Source organism: Dendrobates tinctorius, unplaced genomic scaffold (genome assembly GCF_039654945.1).
Source record: "Dendrobates tinctorius isolate UK_male_01 unplaced genomic scaffold, ASM3965494v1 ptg000014l, whole genome shotgun sequence".
Taxonomy (NCBI): domain Eukaryota; kingdom Metazoa; phylum Chordata; class Amphibia; order Anura; family Dendrobatidae; genus Dendrobates; species Dendrobates tinctorius.
Genome location: NW_027361682.1, coordinates 2,785,045 through 2,807,755, shown reverse-complemented (window position 1 = coordinate 2,807,755; position 22,711 = coordinate 2,785,045). Strand labels below are relative to the sequence as shown.

The window sequence follows — 22,711 nt, the reverse complement described above, 5'->3', positions numbered from 1 at the left end:
TCCAGAGTTATTACCTCACAAACGCACACTGGTCAGAATTGCAAAAAATGGCAAGGTCATTAGGGTCAAAATAGGCTGGGTCATGAAGGGGATAAATTTGTAATTTTCACAATGGATAATAGGAGAAAACAGACCCCATAATTTTTTATGCAATTTTTCTTGAAAGCAATGATGCCCCATATGTGGTCAAAAACTTCTGTTTGGGAACGTTGCAGGAGTAGGAATAAAAAAGAGCGTTATTTGTCTGGAATAGATTGTAAATGCCATGTAGCATTTGGAGAGCCCCTGACATACGAAAACAGCAAAAACCTCTAATTTAGTGACCCAAGTTTGGAAAATAGACCCCTCAAGGAAACAGTGGAAACTGCCCAAGTGACTCCATTTTGTAAAATACAACCCCCCCTCCAAGGAAATTATCTAGATGGATAGTGAGCATCGTAAACCTACAGGTACTTCACAGAATTTTACAACCGTGAACTAAAAATGCAAAAAAAATATTTTTCAGGAAAAAGTTTTTTAGCCTCCAATGTTTTCTTTTTCACAAGGACAGCAGAAAAAATGGACCTTAAAATTTGTTTTGCAATTTCTCCTGAGTACACAGTCCATTTGTGGTCAAAAAATACTTTTGAGGCATAGTGCAAAGCTCAGAAGGGAAGAAATGCCATTCTGGAGTTCAGATATTGCTGGAATGGTTTGAGAGTGCCATGTCGCATTGGCAGTGCCCCTGTGGTGCTTAAACCCCCCATATGTGACCTAATTTTACAAACTACACCCAACAATTAATTTATCTAGGCGTGTAGCGAGCATGTTGACACCACATGTGCCTCACAGAATTTTATACCATTAGGAGGTGAAGAAAGAATTACATTTTTACCACTAAAATGTTGTTTTAACCCCAAATTTTTCTAAGGGCTCCAATACACTAAATGTAACCAGGAAATACTATTTAGGCACAGTGCAAAGCTCAGAAGAGAATGAGCACCATATCATGGTGTAGATTTTACTGTTACGGTTTTCGAGTGCCATAACAGCAGAACCCCCATATGTGACCCCATTTTACAAACTAATCCTTTTAATGAATTCACCTAGGGGTGCCATGATCATATTGACACCACAGGTGTGTCACACAATTTTATACCATCAGGCAGGGAAGAAAAAATAATTACATTTTTACCAAAAAAACTTTGTTTTAGCAACAGATTTTACATAGGAATATGGGTAAAAATTGCTCCAAAATTTGTCATACAAGTTCAGCTGAATGTGGAAATATTCCGTATATATGGCTGTATAGTATTCCTTAGCCATACGACGATACTTGAGGGACAAAGGGCATTTTGCCTCCTGGAGTGCAGATTTTCCTAAAATAATTTGCAGACTCCATTTTCAGAGCCCATAACTGCTACAAGAGCAGTTCCATTTAGGAAATTATACTCCTTTGGGAATTTATCTACTGGTGTAGTGACGCTTTTGACTCCATGAGATTTTTCCAGAAACAACCAGCAGTGGATGTTGCTGAGTGAAAATTACAAACTGTCATTTTAGTGTCCAGTACATTGTAGTGCCCATTCATTATGCCCAGGGTCGGGCTTTGGGTGACATGCTTCTGCAAAATTGGCGGAATTTCATTGCTACGAAAATTCCAGACATGTGTACGCTAAATGTGGTTTAGGTACATTGGGGATCAGAAAGGGCATTTGGATGTGGGAGTGCAAAATTTGCTGAATTTTTTTGGGCAGCAAGGAGCCATTTCGCTTTTCCAGAGCTTTTGTACTACCAGTAGGGAAGCCCCCTGTATTTCCATTGACAGATGGATGGACCTCAGTGGGGACTTGCTTTTTTTTGGATGAATTTGAAGCTTTTGTTGGGAACATTTTACATAACATTTTGGATCACATTTATCCTGGGTTTTGGTTTTATTTTTTACGCCGTTCCTCGTGCGATATAAGTGATTAGGCGACTTTATTCTTTGGGTCGGTGCGATTACAGTAACACCAGATTTACCATATATACTCGAGTATAAGCTGACCCCCCTAATTTTGCCACAAAAAAACTGGGAAAACTTATTGACTCGAGTATAAGCCTAGGGTGGAAAATGCAGCAGCTACTGGTAAATTTTCAAAATAAAAATGGATACCAATAAAAGTAAAATTAATTGAGACATCAGTAGGCTAAAGGTTTTTGAATACCCATATTGATTCAGGAGCCCCATATTTAATGCTCCATACAGTTCATGATGGGCTCCATAAGATGCTCCATACAAAATACACCCCATATAATGCTGCACAAAGGTTAAAAATGGCTCCATAAGATGCTCCCTAGAATAATATGCCCCATATGCTGCTCCATAAAGGTTATATCCCCATAAGATGCTCCATAGATTATGCCCCATATGCTGCCCCATAAGATGCTCCATAGAATATGCTGCCCCATAAGATGTTCCATAGATTATGCCCCCATATGCTGCCACCATAAGATGCTCCATAGATTATGCCCCCATAAGATGCTCTGTACATTATACCCCCATATGCTGCTCCATACATTATGCCCCATATCCTGCTACATAGAATATGCCCACATAAGATGCTCCATGTATCATGCCCCCATATGTTGTCCCCATAAAATGCTCCATACATTATACCCCCATATGCTGCTCCATAGATTATGCCCCCATATGCTGCCCCCATAAGATGCTCCATATATCATGCCCCTATATGTTGTCCCCATATGCTGCTCCACATATCATGCCCCTAATGCTGACCCCATAAGATGCTCCATACATTATGCCCCCATATGCTGCCGCTGCTACTGCAAATAAAAATTAAAAAAATGACATACTCACCTCTCAGTCGCTGGGTGCCAGGTGCCGATGTCGCTGCTGCCTCAGGACCTGGCACCTGAGACATTCACCTGTCCTGCGCCCATCGCTGCTTGCCGGCCGCCGCTGTCTGCCACGTCATCTGTCAGTGACGTTCAGGCAGCAGAGGGCATGGCGCGCACTAACAACGTCACCGCGCCCTCTGCTGTGTGAATGTCATTGACAAGAGGACACATCAGACAGCAGCAAGCACCGATGGACCGGGAACAGGTGAATATAGCCTATACTTACCCCGTCCGGGCTCAGTCTCTGCAGTCCCGTTCTCCCACGGTCTCCCTTCCTGCCTTCAGCGATCACGTGATACCGCTCATTAAACTCATGAATATGCGCATATTCATGAGTTTAATGAGCGGTACCTTGTGACCACTGTAGGAAGGAAGGGAGACACTGGAGAAGTGGGGGCTGCAGAGACCGAGCCCAGACAGGGTAACTATGATCTGTGACACCCCTGCTCCCCCTCCCTCGCCGACCCCCAGGTATATGACTCGAATATAAGCCGAGAGGGGGACTTTCAGCCAAAAAAAAATGGGCTGAAAATCTCGGCTTATAGTCGAGTATATATGGTATATACAGGGGTTGGACAAAATAATGGAAACACCTGGAAACATCAATAAAAGTTAGGTTAATATGGTGTAGGTCCACCTTTTGCGGCGATTTCAGTCTCAATTCTCCGAGGTATGGATTCATACAAAGTGTGAATTGTTTCCAAAGGAATTTTAGCCCATTCTTCCGTTAAAACACCATCCAGTTCTTTGAGCGACGATGGTGGCGGAAATCGACGTCTAACTTGAATCTCTAAAATCGACCATAAATGCTTAATAATGTTGAGGTCTGGGGATTGTGGGGGCCAGATGAGATGCTCAATTTCATTAGAATGTTCCCTGTGCCATGCTTTAACGATTCTAGCTGTATGAATTGGTGCATTATCATCCTGAAATCCTGAAAGATGGCGTTCCCCTCCGGGAACAGTGCTTGAACTGTAGGATGCACTTGGTCACCCAAAATTCCTAAATAATCGCGGCTGTTAATTCTTCCATGAAGGGATATCATTGGCCCGGCGGATCTCCACGAAATAGCACCCCAGAACATCACAGAACCTCCCCCATGTTTTACGGTTGGGAGAAGGCAGTCTGGATGGAATGCTTCTTTCGGCTGTCTCCAAACGTACACTCAGCCTGAGGTCGGAAATAGGGTAGACGATGATTCGTCTGAGAATATCACATGTTTTCACTGCTCGAGGGACCTATTCTGGAGGTTTCCACACCACTCTAAACGTTTGGAAACATTTATCATTGAGAGCAGCGGTTTTCGAATTGCAGCTCTTCCGTGGAATCCAGATTTGTACAGCTCCCGAGGAACTGTTTTCGTGGAAACTAGGTTCTGTAGGTGTTCATTGAGCTCAGCAGTGATTTTTGGAGCCGTGGCCTTGCGATCCTCTCTCACTATTCGCTTTAGAGTCCGACGGTCTCTCTTAGTCAACTTCGACTTTCGGCCGGACCTGTGCTTTGCTGCGGACGTTTTTCCTTCTCTTTTAAACGCAGTCATTACTTTGGAGACAGTACCTCTTGACACGCCAAGCATTTGGGCACTTTCTGTTACACTAGCGCCTGCCATACGAGCACCAACAATTTGGCCTCTGAGTATCCAAGAGGTCTGCCATTGGTATCAGGTTCTCATCAATGTTCTTACAATTCTGCAAAACAAACAGTTAATTTACATACACATATCACATGACACAAATAATCAACTACAAAGCATTACCATATGTCAAGGTTTGCATGTTTATAACATGTTCGAAGATTTGATGCCAAAACGTTAGGTGTTTCCATTATTTTGTCCAACCCCTGTAGGTATTTTATGTTTGGCTGATGTCACACATTAAAAGATGCTCTTTATTGCAAAAACAATTTTTTGCATTCCCATATATCGAGAGCTATAATTTTTCCAAATTTCGTCCGGCAGTCGTGTGAGGACTTGTTTTTTGCGGGACGAGTTGACGTTTTTATTGGTACCATTTTCGTTCACATAACATTTTTTGATCCCTTTCTATTTCGATTTTTGGGAGGCAGAATGAACAAAAATCTGCAATTCAGGAATTGTTTTTTCAGGTTTTTTTATGCCGCTCCACGTGTGGTATTAATAAGGCAGCTTTATTCTACAGGTCAGTACGATTACAGTGGGTACCACATTTATATCATTCTTTTATATTTTGGCACTTTTACACAATACAAATTATTTTATAGAAAAAATCATTTTTGCATCTCTGTTCTTGTAGCAATAACTTTTTAATTTTTAAACTGATGGAGCTGTATAGTGGCATATTTTGTGGGACGAGATAACTTTTTCAGGGATGCCATTTTTATTTACATTTGTCTTTTTGATCACATTTAACTTAGAATTTTGTTCAGTGGTTCTATCTCCACAAAAGAATCTGACATGTTGCGGTTTGTCAACCTGCGCTGTGGATGAGTTTACGCAGCGTAAAAAAGAAGTACAGCGGGCATGGGATTTCTATTAATCCCATCCACTGTGCTTGTATCGTAGAATGCAACAGTTTGGACTCAGCGCAGGTGAGCTGCTTCCAAGACACTGCTATTTTGGCTCGTGGGCACATACCCCACCTGGCAGGACTCGGCATGCACCTCGATACCTGGTGGCAGTGACGCCCGTGTGGTTATTCTGGTTCATATGGGTGGGCTCTCATGCTGATATTTAATTTTTTCATTCAATATAAAAATGACGTGTGCTCCCGCATAATTTTCATAACCAGCAGAGGGAAAGCCGATGGCTGAGGGCTGATGTTAATATTCTGGGAAGGAGCCTATTGCCATAAAGGTTCCCAGGTTATTAATATCAGCTCACAGCTGTTTGCTTAGCCATTCCTGGCTAGTTTACACGGGGTTCCAGAAAAAAATTGACGTAGGGTCCCCCTAAAAATTGTAAACAGCAAAAGCTAAACAGACAGCTGTGGGCTGATATTAATAGCCTTGTAAAGGGCCATGGTTTATGGCCCCCTCCCAGACTAAAAACATTAGCTCTCAACCATCTCAGAAGTGGTTCATCAAAAGGATGCTCCAAATCTGGCACTTGGCCTCCCTCTTCCCACTTGCTCTGATGCGGAGGCTAGTGGGGTGATAGTTGGAATGTTCATGTCAGCCTTGTATAGGCAGCTGACATGAAGCCCAGGGGTTATTAATGGAGATGCGTCTATAAGACACCCTCATAACTGACCACATATTCAAGTTGTAAATAAAAAAAAATACCTAAAATAAAGTCCTTAATTTGAAATAAATTGCCACACGGGTTTACAAATTTATTTAAAAATGAAGAACACATTATACTCACCTTAACAACTAATCCCCGATGCCCTTGTCCTCTGTAACAAAAACAAAAAACAACCATATGCTCACTTGTCTGAAGTGAAGAGATAATCCATAATGTCACACGACAATCCTGATGACTTTGAGAGCAGTCACTTTTTACAGTAGACAAGGGCTTCGAGGATTAGATGAAGGTGAGTATGCTGTGTTTTTTTTTATTTAAGTATTTATTTGAACTTTTTTTTCATTACTTTGAGGCCAGGTGATAGTTACACTCATCAGCAGCTCCTGCTGTCACTATTATTAGCGACAGCAGACGTAGGCTGATGGGAGTAGTGGTTTCTTATCAGCCGACGCCTGTGACCAGCTGTAAGCTTTTTACCGCAGGTCACAGTCACAGCTGCGGGGTAACTTTGACATCTGACAGCGTGTCCTCGAAGTGCTCTGATCAGAGCTGCTGGTGTTTCTTGCACTGTCACACAGATGACAGCAAACATTTTTAGACCTGCATTTTTGCTGCTTATTTGAGTGACTCAATTAAAGTCAATGAGTGAAAAATGAGGCAAAACGCACAAAGAATCGACATGCTTCGGATTTAAAAGCTGCACAAATCCTGAAAGGAATACTACTGATCAAGTGGACAGCACTTCATGATTCTTAGGGTATGTGCACACATTGCAGATTCTGCTGTGGAATTTTCCATGCTGATTTTGTTAAATCCGCAGGTAAAATGACCTGCGTTTTACCTGTGGATTTAGTGCAGATTTACTGCGGATTTTGTGCAGATTTCCACTGCGGTTTTACACCTGCAGATTTCTATAATGGAGCAGGTGTAAAACTGCTGCAGATCCGCACAAAAGAAGTGACATGCTGCAGTTTCAAATCTGCGCGGAAAAATCCGCAGCATGTGCACTGCGTTTTTTGATTTCCATAGACTAGAATGGTACTGTACACTGCAGGAGAATCTGCTGCGGATCCGCAGGGCCAAATCCGCTGCGGATCCACAGCAGAATCCGCAACCTGTGCACATACCGTCATTGACTTAGCTGGTATAAGGGTTCCATAGCGTTTTTGGGCCATTTTCGTGTGGAAAAAATGCAGCAAAAAACACTCCAGAAATGCACCGTCTGCACACAGCCTTAGTGTCAAAAACTGATATAGTTTAAGGTAAAATTTATGCAGAAATATGAGAACATTTTGAAGGATTCACAAACTTTCAAGCACCAATGTAAGGCCAAGTAATCTACAAAAGAACCAGGGATGGACAACTACAGTATATACTCAAGTATAAGCCAAGGCACCTAATTTTGCCACGAAAAACTGGGTAAACTTATTGACTCAAGTATAAGCAGAGTATGCATTGTCCCCTCATCCCTATCCTGTTATGCATGGCTCCCCCCGTCACTGTCCTTGTATAAATGGCTCCTTATCCCCTATCCTTGTATGCATGGTTCCCAATTAAAAAAAAAACATCCTACTTGCCTTCCTGCGCCCCCTCGCTGCATCTCGTTCCGACTCCAGCTGCTCTTTCTGCCGAGCAATCGCCTGACCCCACTCATTAAGGTAATGAATATTTACTCTACGCTAGGGATGAGCGAGCATATTCGTGGATACTCGGCGAGTTATGCAGTACTCGCCGTACTCGACACAAACCGATGATTCCACTACTCGCCTCGCACTATTCAGATCTCCCGCACAGCATTTGCCATTCACAGTAATGCCGCACCCTTCTTGGTTGTGGGCGGCATTACTATGATTGGCTGGCTGCCCAGCGTCATACATGTCATAGCATGGCTCTATCTAAGCCCTGCGGCCGCCATTTTCTGCACATTGCATGCAGAGCACATCTAGTGTAGGGAGAGTTGTGTTTCTTTGTGCAAATCATCCAGAAATTCCCAAAAGCTCTTTTCAGAACTGAAAGTATAAGGTCAGGGACTGAGTAGTGACAGTTTTCCCCAGCTATTTTTGGGGTCTCATTTATCCCTGTTCACAGCGAATAGGACGCACGGTACTGCACAACTGACAAGCAGCCAGCACCGCTGTCTTGTGTGGTTACTGGGGTGCGTAATCTCGCCTTAAACCTCAGGGCAAGTTTTTAGCGGCAGCACCGCTGTCTTGTCTCGTTATTGGGGTACGCAATCTCGCCTTAAGGCTAAGTGCACACGTAGCAGAAAATTTCTGCTCAAAAACCTGACACCCTTCCCAGAAGCCGCGCCTTTTTTTCCCGCGGCGTTTGCGCGTTTTTGATGTGTTTTTTTCCGCAGTGGTTTCAAAACGCATGGAACAAGCCAAAAACGCGGAAAAATCCGCAAAATTAATGAGCATGCTGCGTTTTTACCGCGATGCGTTTTTTTCGCGGTTAAAAACGCATCAATGTGCACAAAAAGTGCAAAATGCATAGAAATGACTGGGAAGCTTATTTTTAGCGGTCTTATAGTGAAAACCGCTAAAAAAACGCTGTGTGTGAACACAGCCTTAACCTCAGGGCAAGTTTTTAGCGGCAGCACCGCTGTCTTGTCTCGTTACTGGGGTGCGCAATCTCGCCTTAAACCTAAGGGCAATTTTTTAGTGGCAGCACCGCTGTTTTCTCGTTACTAGGGTGCGTAATCTCGCCTTAAACCTCAGGGCAGTTTTTTTGTGCTGTTGCGGTGCTGTGTTCACAGCGAATAGGACGCACGGTACTGCACAACTCAACGCAGCCATCACCGCTGTCTTGTGTGGTTACTGGGGTGCGTAATCTCGCCGTAGGCCTCAGGGCAATATTTTTGTGCTGTTGCTGGTGCTGTTTGTAAAACACAAAGCAGTACTAGCAGTGCTAGGCTGTAGTGCTACCTTCCACAAAGCACTAACTGCTCCTTGTTCCCCAATATCTGCATCTGAACATCTGCAACACTGGCAGAAAAATCAAAAAATCCTACAAAGGCTGTTGTGATGGGACATGGACATGGGGTTGTCATTGGTGCCCAACAAGGCACAGAGTCTGGGAGACCAAAGAAGGTTGATTCATCTGGTGAACTTTCCTGGTCTGGAACATAAACAGGTCTGGAAGGTAGAAGAACAAGAACAGATCTTGGATGGCTGATAAGGCCTCAATGCAATTTTCTAGCAGCACCCAATCGTCCATGACAAAACAGTCTCCTGTCCATACAGAGAACACTTGGTCATCCTATTCTCAACCTGTTCCTACCCCGTCAAGAGTCACAGGAAACATTTGACCCCAACCCTTTGGCCACTCTGAGGATCTGTTTTGGTCCATTTTCTTCCGCTGCTTCTGGCCTCTCCCCGCGCGACATTGAAGAGGAACGTGAGGTATCCTCTGCTGATGATTGCCAAATATTTGAAACCCCACGGCCAGAAGAAAGCCAATTTCAGCCACATGATATACCGGGTAAAAAGGTGGAGTATGATGGTGATGACACACAGTTGCCATCTGGCCAGTCGCCAATATCAACACGGAAGAAGGATGAAGACATGGACGATGAGGTGGTCGATGATGAGACTAACGATCCGACCTGGACCGTTGGCACGCATAGCCAGCACAGCAGCACAGAGGAAGAAGGTGGATACGTAGCAAAAGCAAAGGCTTCAAGGGCTACTGGTTTGAGTAGAGTGCGAAGTGTGTCAACTGTTGCCAAGAGCAATCGCTCTGTGCCCCAAGTCAAGGCAAGGGTGCGTTCAGCCGCTGTCTGGAAATTTTTTTCTGATAGTCCTTCTGAACCAAATGTTTTCATCTGTAGCATATGCCATAGGAAGCTGAGCAGAGCCCAGGGCAAGGGCAACCAAAGCACCACCAGTATGCAGAAACATATGGCAGCCAAGCACCCTAGTCGGTGGGCTGAACAACAGGGTACCAAATCGATGACTGTGGGTCAAACCACTGCCATGTCGCCTGTGATCCATCCTTCCCAATGTGCTGGCCAGGAAGCAGGTGATCATACCTCTTGCTCACAAGCTGCGGTTGCACAGACACAGGACACAACTAGCTCATCCACTTGTTTGTCCCAAGCAAGCGTCCAATTGTCCGTGCCCCAGATGTATGAAAGTAGGTGTAAATACCAAGCCACGCATCCACAAGCACAAATACTGAAAGCGCACATTGCCACGTTGCTAGCCATGGAGATGTTGCCATTTAGGCTGGTGGGGACACAGTCTTTCCATGCTCTGTTGGCTGTGGCTGCCCCACGATACTTGGTTCTCAGCCGGCACTATTTTTCCCGGTGTGCCGTACCCGCGTTACACCAGCACGTGTTAAACAATCTAAAGCATGCTCTCACCAATGCCATAACTGGGAAGGTCCACCTTACAACAGACACGTGGACAAGTACTTGTGGCAAGGGACGATACATCTGTCACGGCACACTGGCTCAGCCTGGTGGAGGGTGGGACAAAGTCTCTAACTGGACCATCACATATCCTACCCACGCCACCAACTTCAATCAGGGTTTCCGCCTCATCATATACATCCTGTCTCCCCTCTTCCTCCTCCTCCTCCGCCTCGTCATCCTATGCTGAATTACCCTCCACATCACTCCCAAGTTGGGAGCTGTGCAGCAGCGCATCGGCAAAGCGGCAACATGCTCTGCTGAAGCTGATCTGCTTAGGTGAAACACCACACACTGCAGCAGAGCTGTGGCAAGGACTAAAAGAACAGACCGAGCAGTGGCTCTCCCCACTGCAACTCCAACCCGGTCTGGTTGTCTGCGACAATGGGTGTAACCTGGTGGTGTCTTTACAGCTCGGGAAGCTGGTCCATGTGCCATGCATGGCTCACGTGCTGAACCTAGTGGTGCAGAAATTTATAAAAACATACCCAGACTTGCCGTACCTACTTGAGAAGGTGCGCCATATTTGCACCTATTTCCGCCATTCGTCAACCGCTGTTGCCGGTCTTGCAGCGCTTCAAAAGCAATTTAATTTGCTAACCCACCGACTCATTTGCGACCTGCCAACACGTTGGAACTCAACATATCATATGTTGGCAAAGGATAAGAGCAGCAGAGGGCACTTGCTGAATACCAGCTTAAACATGCCCGTCACACTGAGATTCAGCCAAGACACATAACAACTGTCGAGTGGGTGTGGATCGCTGATATTTCTGAGGTGTTTGATAACTTTGAGTACTGCACCAAGCTTGTGAGCGGTGATCAGGCTATTATCAGCGTAACCATCCCTATGCTATGTCTACTGAAAAAATCGCTGCAGAATCTAAAAATGGAATCATTGTGTGCCCAGCAGCTGGGTATGGAGCAAGATTTCACAATGGGTGATCCTACTCAGCCTAGCCAATATCAGACAACATTGGGGGATGAAGATGATGAGGAGGGAGAGGACTTATTTTTCAGTGGTACCGAGGGGACACCTCATGCTACAGAGGGGAATCCCGACCCCAGCTTCATGTCTGTCCAGCATGGGTGGGCTGGAGAGGAGGAGGTGGAGGAGAGTCAGTGTGAGGAGAGGATGGGTATTGTTCCACCTTCTGGGGTCACAGAAACTTTGCCTCTTTGCAGCTTGGCACACATGGCACACTTCATATCTGACTGTCTGTGCCAAGACCCTCGCATAATCCACATTTTCAATAGCAACCTATACTGGTTTGTCATCTTTCTAGACCCACGGTACAAGGACAAATTTCCTTCGCTACTGTTGCAGTCACCAAGGGGTTTCACAATTGAATCCTTCAAAAGGGCCGTTGTCGATCATTTCATGGCAACAGCACCCTCAGACACCGCTGCTAGCAGAGGTACCAGCTCTGTACAACAGCATGCATTAATGGGGAGGACACGCCAAGCAGGTCCCAAAGAGGTGCTGGTAAAATGTCAACAAACTGGGCCATCTTCAATAAACCGGCTCATCAGCAAAAACTAGCTGGGCCAGTACCAATGTCAAGGAGAGAAGTTGAACAAGATGGTCAACGACTAAGTGACCATACCTGCGTCCTTCCTGATGCTTCTGTTCCATTTAATTACTGGGTATCCAAGCTGCATAGTTGACCAGACCTCTCCTTATATGCCTTGGAGGTGCTGGCCTGCCTTGCTGCTAGTGTGATGTCAGAGCATGTTTTCAGTGCCGCTGGGGCAATCATCACAGATACACGCACATGGTTGACTACAGAGAATGCAGACAGGTTGACTCTGATAAAATTTAACAAGGACTGGATTTCGCAACAGTATTTAAGCCCTACAGATGACAGTATCCCTACCTAAAGTCACCCAAAACATTATTTTTTGGCAATTGGTGATCACGTCCATCCCTTCCCATACAAGCCCCTTTTCTTCTTCTTAAAAAAGTTTAGAAATCCTGCTCATGGTGAATAAGCTAAAAACAATGTTCCATTAGGCTAAGTGCACACGTACCGGAACTCTTGCGGAAATTAACGCGAGAATTCCGGAATTCCATTCCGCGGGAAAATCGCATTTTAAATTCCCGCGATTTTCCCGCGTAAAAACTAGCATTTTGCAAGCGTTATTTAGCTTGCAAAATGCTGGCGTTTTCCAAGCGATCTGTAGCATCGCTTGGAGAACTGATTGACAGGTTGGTCACACTCGTCAAACATAGTGTTTGACGAGTGTGACCAACTTTTTACTACTGAGGCCTCCTATGCGGCATCAGTAGGAAAAGATAGAATGTAAAAAAAAAAAAAAAAAAATGGTGTTATTCTTAGGCTGAGTTCACACGTGGCTTTTTTTCGCGTTTCCGCGGCGGTTTTAACCGCGCGATTTTGCCGTGAAAACGCGAAAAATAAGCATCCCATGCATTCCTATGGGATTCCGCAATGCTGTGCTAATGCTGCGGTTTTTACCGCGGCGGAATCGCTTTGCGGTAAAAACCGCAGCATGCTCATTAATTTGCGGAATCGCGGCGATCCCGCACCAATAGGAATGCATTGTTCCGCTTACTTCCCGCATGTGGCTGTGCACACCATGCGGAAAGTAAGCAGAACATTTGCGGATGGTACCCACGGTCCGGAGGAGAGGAGACTATCCTCCGGGCTTTGGGTACCATATCCCTGTAAAAAATAGAATTTAAAAATAAAAAACAACAAGGACAGTAGTCCAAGCTTTATAATTGTGAATCACTTGTGATGATGATGATGATGGGTGGCTTCTTCCTCCTGCGTTAACCATCACACAGCCCCTAGGGCAGATTGCTCTCCTTACACCACTTACACACTTAGCTGTCAGATCGCCTCCATCATATCTCGTTGTTATGGCACTTCTGATATATCACTGTCTCTGCGTAAGTGGCGTACAAGCCCCGCTTTGCTGGCAAAAAATGACAGAACTTCAAATAGTGTTTGTACATTCTAGTGAAGCAATGATGTAAAACTACTTGTGCAGCCCCTGACCAGGTGCCCCCATATTATATACATTTGATTACACCATACATATTTTAACATTTACACATTTTTTAGCCTTTTCCTCAGCCCCCAGACCGCTTTGTAGGGTTCAGCAGACAATTACTCGCATTTTCCATTGACTAACATTGGACTCGCTACTCGTACCGAATACCCGAGTATTATGATGTACTCGGTACGAGCACAGCGAGTCCAAATACTTCACTACTCGCTCATCCCTACTCTACTATGGGAGTGGAGAGGCATGAATATTCATTACCTTAATGAGCTGGGTCACGTGATCGCTCGGCTGGAAGAGCTGCTGACGCCAAAACAAACAAGATGCAGCGTGGGCGCGCGCCGTAAGGTATGTAGGATGTGTGCTGGAAGTCGACGGCTGCAGCTGTAACTGTGTGCGCTATAAGACAAATGTAAATTTACTGCCAGCGCAGTGAATATTAATTTCTCTTTAGTAGCGGGCACAGGCTTTAGCCGCTGACTCCTGCCTCTGTGACCCGCTGCTCCCCCTCCCCGCCGTCTCCCTGGGACAGTGACTCGTGTATGAGTTGAAGGGGGCGTTTTCAGCACACAAAAAATTTGCTGAATAACTCGTCTTAAGCCCCCGTTACACACTGCGATATCGCTAGCAATATCGCTGTAAAGTCACCGATTTTGTGACGTTGCAGCGATATTGCTAGCGATATCACTGCATGTGATACTTAGCTCCGACTGGCTCCCCCGCTGGTTATAGCTGATCGCGCGAGAAGCTCCAGGACCATTCCTCGTCGGCCACTTCCTGCTGGGCTTCCTGCTGTGGAGACGAGTGACGCGTGGAGCCGGGCGGGAGGACGCAGGATCGCCGCGTCTGACAGGTAAGTAGCGATCCCCGTCCCCAGTGATGTCGCTGGTGAGATCTGCCTGTGTGGCAGCTCACTAGCGACCACCTAGCGATGTACCAGCGTTCCTGACTGCGTCATATCGCTGGTCGGGATCGCTGGTGCATTGCTAGGTGTAACGGTACCCTTATACATGAGTATATAGGTTTGTTTGCAGAGGACACTGCTGTAAATACTTTTTCAGATCCCCTGGTGCTCCCATATTTAGTAAATGTCTCTATTGGCTTGTATGACATACAGTTGTACTCAAAGGTTTACAAACCCCAGCAGAATTTTTGCTTTCTTGGTCTTTTTTCAGAGAATATGAATGATAACAACAAAACTTTTTCTCCACTCATAGTTAGTGGTTGGGTGAATCCATTTATTGTCAAACTACTGTCTTTTCTTTTTAAATCATAATGACAACCCAAAACATCCAAATGCCCCTGATAAAAAGTTCACATACCCCATTTCTTTTTACCGTGTATTGCCCCCTCTAAAATCAATGATAACTTCTAGTCTTTTGTGGTAGTGGTGGATAAGGGTCTTTATTTTCTCAGATAGTAAAGCTGCCTACTCTTCCTGGCAAAAAGCTTCCAGTTACTGTAAATTCCTGAGCTGTCTAGCGTGAACTGCGTGCTTGAGATCTCCCCAGATTGGCTTAATGATATTATGGTCAGGAGACTGAGATGGCCACTCCAGAACCTTCACTTTGTGCTGCTGTAGCCAGTGACAGGTCGACTTAGCTTTGTGTTTTGGATAGTTGTTATGTTGGAACGTCCAAATACAGAAAGAACACCGTGAGCACAACTCAAGATGGTGCTAAGGTTAGGTTCCCAAACCGTTAAAGCAACAAATATGAACCTAGCACTCAACTATTTGAGTGCTAGGTTCATATTTGTTGCTGGAACGTCCAAATACGTCCCATGCGCAGCTTCCGGGCTAATTGCAAATTTGCCTTCAGTATTTGCTGATAACTTGCTGCATTTATGTTTCCTTCAATTCAATTTCGACCAAGTTTCCTGTGCCTTTGTAGCTCACACATCAGCAATCCACCTCCGTGCTTTACAGTAGGAATGGTGTTTCTTTCATCATAGGCCTTGTTGACCTCTCTCCAAATGTAACGTTTGTTTGTTACCAAAAAGTTCAATTTTGTTCTCATCAATGTTGTTGTCGTTGAGCCGTGTTCACACAATGAGACTTTCCCGACTCAGAGCTTCACCCTTTTACATTTTACAGACTTGGTCTCTGTATGAGGTGGCGGTGGGAAATCGTCATCATCATCACTTGTTCCAGAAGTTTTATGTCTTGTCTCTGTGTTGTTTTGCATATTGTAGGCAAGATACTTTTGTGGCATTTGTGCAGTGATGGCTTTCTTAGGGCGACTTGACCATGCAGCCCATTTTTCTTCAAGTACCTTCTTATTGCGCATCTTGAAACAGCCACATCGCTAGTTTTCAGAGAGTCCAGTATTTCAGCTGATGTTGTTTGTGGGTTTTTCTTTGCATCCCGGCATTTGTGGACAAAATGTTTGTTGGTCTACCTGACCGTGGTTTTGTTTTTTTACAGAGCTCCTGATTTTCCATTTGTTAATTACAGTTTGAACACTGCTGACTGGCATCAATTCCTTGAATATAGAATCGTAGAATCATAGAATAGTAGAGTTGGAAGGGACCCCCTGGGCCATCTGGTCCAACCCCCTGCTCAAACCAGGATTCGCTAAATCATCCCAGACAGATGTCTGCCCAGCCTCTGTTTGAAGACTTCTATTGAAGGAGCACTCACCACCTCTCGTGGCAACCTGTTCCACTCATTGATCACGCTGTCAAAAAGTTTTTTCTAATATGTAATCTGTGTCTCTCTCTCTGTGTCTCTCCTCTCATTCAGTTTCATCCCATTGCTTCTAGTCTTTCCTTGTGCAAATGAGAATAAAGATGATCCTTCTACAATGTGACAGCCCTTGAGATATTTGTAGACAGCTATTAAGTCTCCTCTCAGTCTTCTCTTCTGCAAGCTAAACATTCCAAAATCCTGCAACCTTTCCTCATAAGGAAGGGTTTGCAGACCGGTCACCATTCTGGTCGCTCTTTTCTGAACTTGCTCCAGTTTATTGATGTCTTTTTTTAAAATGTGGCACCCAAAACTGGACACAGTATTCCAGATGAGGTCTGACCAAAGAGGAGTAGAGGGCAATAATGACTTCACGTGATTTAGAGTGTATGCTTCTGTTAATACATCCTAGAATTGCATTTGCCTTTTTTGCTGCTGCATTACACTGTTGACTCATACTCAGTCTTTGATCTATTAGTATACCGTAGTCTTTTTCACATTTGGTGTTGCTTAGCCCTATTCCTCCCATTCTGTATATGCTTTTTTCATTTTTATTGTCCAGATGTAGTACTTTGCATTTTTCCCTGTTAAAAACCATTCTGTTAGTTGCTGCCCACTGCTCCAGTTTATTTATATCTTTTTGAATCCTCTCTCTCTCTTCTCTAGTATTAGCTATCCCTCCTATCCTTTGTGTCATCAGCAAATTTAATCAGTTTACCCTCAATTCCTTCATCTAAATCATTTATAAAGATGTTGAACAATACAAGGCCCAGGACGGAGCTCTGTGGTACCCCACTTGAGACATTCTTCCAACTGGATGTGCAGCCATTTACGACCACTCTTTGTGTCCGATCACTAAGCCAGTTATGAATCCACCTAACAGTTGCCTTGTCCATTCCATACTTAGCCATTTTCTCAATAAGGATTGTGTGAGATACTTTGTCAAATGCTTTGCTGAAGTCAAGATATACTATATCTACAGCATTTCACTGATCCACCCAATCAGTGATTCTGTCAGAAGGAAATTAGTTAGTCTGTCATGACTTATTAGTTACAAACCCATGCTGACTCTGTTTAATCACTTCATTCTTATCCAGGTACTTACATACATGTTGTTTAATAATTTGTTCAAAGATTTTTCCTGGTATAGAAGTCAGACTCACCGGCCTATAGTTGCCTGGGTCCACCTTCTTCCCCTTTTTGAAGATGGGAACAACATTTGCTCTTCTCCAGTCTTCTGGGACTTCTCCTGTTCTCCAAGAATTTTCAAAGATTATGGAGAGGGGTTCAAAAATTTCTTCTGCTATCTCCTTCAGTACTCTGGGGTGTATTTCATCTGGACCTGGAGACTTGAATTAATTTAGGTTAGCTAAGTGTTTCCTCACTATCTTATTGTTTATAGATATCCTGGATTCTTCTATTCCCTTAATAGTACAGTGAAGAACAGTTCATGTTACATTTCCTTTCTGAGAGAAAACAGATGCAAAATAGGAATTTAAAAGTTCGGCCTTCTCAACATCCTGTCTTACCTTTTCATCATTTTCATCCTGTAAAAATCCTATAGCATCTTTGACTTTTCTTTTACTTTTGACATATCCCCAAAATCCTTTATTATTGCTTTTGACATCTCAAGCAAGCCTCAATTCATTGTTAGCTTTAGATCTGATTTATGCCCTGCAAATTCTGCAGACAGCATTATATTCTTCTTTAGATATGCCTCCCTCTTTCCATTTTATAAACATTTTTCTTCCTTTTTAGCATGTGCTTAAGTTCAGTGTTCATCCATCCTGGTTTCCTTAAATGCTTCATATTCCCTCTTTTCGGAATTGTTAACAATTGTGCTTTGAGAATTTCATTTTTCAAGATTTCCCATCCTTCCTGGACATTTTTGTCCTTAAGGATATCCAGCCATTGGATCCCTCCAATTCTCTTTCTGAATCCCTTAAAATCTGCCTTTCTGAAATCTAACCTTGACGTCTGAGTCTTCACATGTCTTCCTCCTCTAGTTATCCAGAATTCTAAAATAGCATGGTCGCTACCTCCTAGGGTCCCATCCACTTTTACCTCCTCAACCATTTCCTCCCTGTTTATAAGGATTAGATCCAAGGTAGCAGTTCCCCTTGTTTTCTCCCCTACCTTTTGGAAGATAAAGTTGTCGGCAAGAGAGGATAAGAATTTTCTTGACCTGTTAGTTTTGCCTGAGAGAGATTCCCAACAAATGTCAGGATAGTTGAAATCTCCCATGATAACTATGTCATATTTTATGGAGAACTTGGCCATTTGATGCATAAAGAGTTCATCCATATCTACAGCTTTCACAGGTGGCCTGTAGTAAATGCCTACAATGCCAAGAGTGTGGAAAGCAGTAATCAAAGCAAAAGGTGGCTACTCTGTAGAACCTAGAATAAAATACATATTATCAGTTGTTTCACACTTTTTTGTTAATTATATAATTCCACATGTGTTAATTCATAGTTTTGATGCCTTCAGAGTGAATCTACAATTTTCATAGCCATGAAAATAAAGAAAACTCTTTGAATGAGATGGTGTGTCCAAACTTTTGGTCTGTACTGTAGTAGTTTGACAATAAATGGCTTCACCGAACTACTAACCATGAATGGAGAAAAAGTTTTGGTGTTCTCATTCATATTCTCTGAAAAAGGCCAAGAAAGCCAAAATTCTGCTGGGGTATGTAAACTTTTGAGCACAACTGTATATATGAATATAAAGGACTTGTTCTTTCTTGTATCCACTGTTTAGTTACATCAATAAAAATGAATATAAAACAACTCATTTCCTCCAAAGCCATAACTTGTGTACATGATCAATCTGCTCCAGTGTGCTTTGCTGTGTGCTACAGTGCTTGTACCTGTCAGCGAATGTCTGAAAAGGAATCTCCTAATAAAACGGATTACAGATCCCTTTTATGAGTCTCTTCTGAACTTGTAACTGAATCAGATTCATGACAGACACAGGGAATCGTGAACTGAAAAGATGGCTACAATAGAGTAGTGAAAATTTGTAAGTACATAACCTGGTGACCTAACACGGTAATCTCAGTCCCTCCTTCTGGTCTATTGTCTTAGTCTGTCAATAATTGAATTGTATTGCAGTTTGCATGGGAATGCTATAAATTATTTAATATAATTAGTAATAGAGATTCAATGCAGTGTTAATGAAAAATACTTAAATCATTTTTTATCCTTAGCAGATGACTGTACCAGGAACTCAGAGAGACGTCTGATAGTCTCAGATTTTTCAGCAGATAATCTTAGTATCACACCCAATACCTGTGAAGAACACGTCATTATACCAGATACACGTCAAGATCTCATCAGAAAACCTCTGTCCTCTGATCCTTTTCATCAGGTCCTTTTTTCTGCTTCATCAAAGACAAATATGCAAAACAAAAGTCACAGAAGGGCTGTTGAACATGAAAAAGCTCACATAGGGAAGAAACCATTTTCATGTTCAGAATGTGGGAAATATCTTGTTGCACATCTGAAAAATCACACAGGGGAGAAGCCATTTTCATGTTCAGAATGTGGGAAATGTTTTACGCAAAGATCATATCTTGTTAAACATCAGAGAATTCACACATGGGAGAAACCATTTTCGTGTTCAGAATGTGGGAAATGTTTTAGACATAATTCAAGTCTTGTTGCTCATCAAAAATGTCACACAGGGCAGAAAGCATTTTCTTGTTCAGAATGTGGGAAATGTTTTGCGCAAAGATCATATCTTGTTAAACATCAGAGAATTCACACAGGGGAGAAACCATTTTCGTGTTCAGAATGTGGGAAATGTTTTAGACATAATTCAAGTCTTGTTGCACATCAAAAAAGTCACACAGAGCAGAAAGCATTTTGTTCAGAATGTGGGAAACGTTTTACACGTAATTCAAGTCTTGTTAAACATCAGATGGTACACACAGGGGAGAAGCCATTTTCTTGTTCAGAATGTGGGAAATGTTTTACACGTAATTCAAGCCTTGCTAAACATCAGATGGTACACACAGGGGAGAAGCCATTTTCTTGTTCAGAATGTGGGAAATGTTTTACACGTAATTCAAGTCTTGTTAAACATCAGATGGTACACACAGGGGAGAAACCATTTTCTTGTTCAGAATGTGGGAAATGTTTTAATCGGAAATCACATCTTGTTAGACATCAGAGAATTCACACAGGGGAGAAGCCATTTTCATGTTCAGAATGTGGGAAATGTTTTAATCGTAAATTACACCTTGTTAAACATCTGAAAACTCACACAGGAAAGTAGCCATTTTTTTTTTAATTCAAAGTTTTCTTTAATTTTTTAACCGCATAATATAACAATAAATAGAAAATCAAAGCCAGAACAAGCAAGAACAGAAAAATGCGATATACAGACTTCAATACATAAAGAATCAAAGGATTTGAATAAATAGGGATAATCATGGTACAAATATCATGAAACCGATTTAGTACAGTGGGAGAAATAAGTATTTGAGCCCTTGCTGATTTTGTAACTTTGCCCACTGACAAAGACACAAAGAGTCTATAATTTTAAGGGTAGGTTAATTTTAACATTGAGAGACATAATATCAAAAATAAAATCCTGACAATCACATTAAATAAATTATATAAAAACTTTCAATTCAGCGATTTTGGCATTTAAAAAGTCAAACAGAGCTCTTTCCCTTCCAAGCCCTGCGGTGTGCCCAAACAGTTCTTTTCCCTCATATATGGGGTAGCAGTGTACTCTGGAGAAATTGCACAAAAAATTTTGGGGGCCATTTTCTCCTGTTACAATTCAAGCCATAATTAAGAACCAGTTGCCTGACGAGTTTCGAGTGCATTCAAAGAACCCTTATGCTATGTGCACACGCTGCGGATACGCAGCGGATTTGGCCCTGCGGATCCGCAACAGTTCTTCAGACAGTGTATAGTACTATTATAGCCTATGGAAAACCAAAAACGCTGTGCAGCTGCTGTGGATTTTTCTGCGGATTACAATCCGTAGCATGTCAGTTCTTTGTGCGAATTCCGCAGCGGTTTCACACCTTTAACATAGTAGAGGTGTGAAACCGCAGGGTAATCCGCATTTAAACCGCAGGTCTTTTGACCTGCGGATTTACCTGCGGATTTTACCAAATCCACGCGGAAAAATCCGCAGAGCAATCCGCAGCGTGTGCACTTAGCCTGAATCATAGGATACAAGACATAAAAATGAACAACCCTATATCCAAAAAAGGACCAATGAAAACATAAGTCATTAATTATATATGCACAAGGTGTGATTGCAAAACTCTGGATGAACACAACCTTAAGGCTGGGTTCACATTGTGTTATGGCAGTTTTCTATCGGATGGCGTTACAACGCGGCATTAATGCTATGTAACGTATACGTTAGCGCAGCCATAGACTGCCATAACGTAGCGCATCGCTAACGCATGTCATAGTCTGCAGGCGTTAGCGATGTGCCGTCATGCTGTGACGGACCCTCGGATGCGGTCAGCAGAATTCGAGGGTCTGTCACTGCTAGCGCCGATGGAGCATCAGCACTTGCACGATCACATAACGCAATCTTTAAAAGGCATTTGCGTTGGTGCAGTTAATTTATGTGTTGAACGGACTGAACTAATGCAATGTGAACCTAGCCTAATAGATATAGAATAAATCGTTATATATGCACAAGGTGTGATTGCAAAACTCTGGATGAACACAACCTTAATAGATACAGAATAAATCGTTTCTAGAATTCATACCTTGAGGAAAATTAGTATTCAACTTTAGAATCCAATAAGCTTCACGAGAAAATAACAAAAATAAATGATAAACTGTGAATTTTACAATTAATACATTTAACCTCAGAATCACTGAGATCCATTGACATGCTCCAGTATTATTGCCATATGAAATGATACTGGTCAGATATAAATATTTGGCCTGGTCATTAGGGTCAAAATTGGCTCAGTCACTAAGGAGTCAATTGAGTGGAAAGGAGAGCGGAGGAGCTGAGCAATCTTTTATCCTAAAGAGAAAAGGACCATCTAATGGTGGACAGTCTACCTGAATTTGGGAGCTGGAGAGATCTTTTCCTGATTTGTGTGTGGGTTGACTTAAACCTGCCGGATACCGAATCACAAGGAAAAACCCGAATTTAATGGTCAATAGTACAAATATAATATAAAAATATATTTAAAAAAAAAAAATAAGAAAATTAGAAACAATAATAATGTTTAAAATACCTTTATTATATAATAGTGGTACATGTATATAAAAAAGCAATGTGTGCTCAAATCAATTAAAATATATACCAATATAGGTTTAATAAACAACACATAATTGTCCAATAAAAATATATACCAATATAGGTTTAATACACAGCGGTCCACATATATAAGATAATGTAATTTACACCTTTTCAAAATAATTGTCCAATAAAAAAGTGACCAAAAAAATATATCAAGCGCCAAAACAATTATGTAGGCTTAAAC

At 42.8% G+C, this 22,711-nt stretch overlaps 1 protein-coding gene across 4 annotated transcripts in view; it reads left to right on the top strand.

The window, feature by feature from the left end:
• Positions 1-22,398, top strand: part of LOC141073554 (uncharacterized) — a 132,756-nt gene extending 110,358 nt beyond the window's left edge. For 3 of the 4 annotated variants that reach the window (XM_073560824.1, XM_073560833.1, XM_073560843.1), the window contains one exon: positions 19,442-22,398. In XM_073560824.1, the coding sequence (XP_073416925.1) occupies positions 19,442-20,511 (1,070 nt within the window). In that variant the 3' untranslated portion in view covers positions 20,512-22,398. The remainder of the gene's footprint in view (positions 1-19,441) is intronic. The other variant, XM_073560852.1, reaches the window with a different exon arrangement.
• Positions 22,399-22,711: the final 313 nt, after the last annotated feature.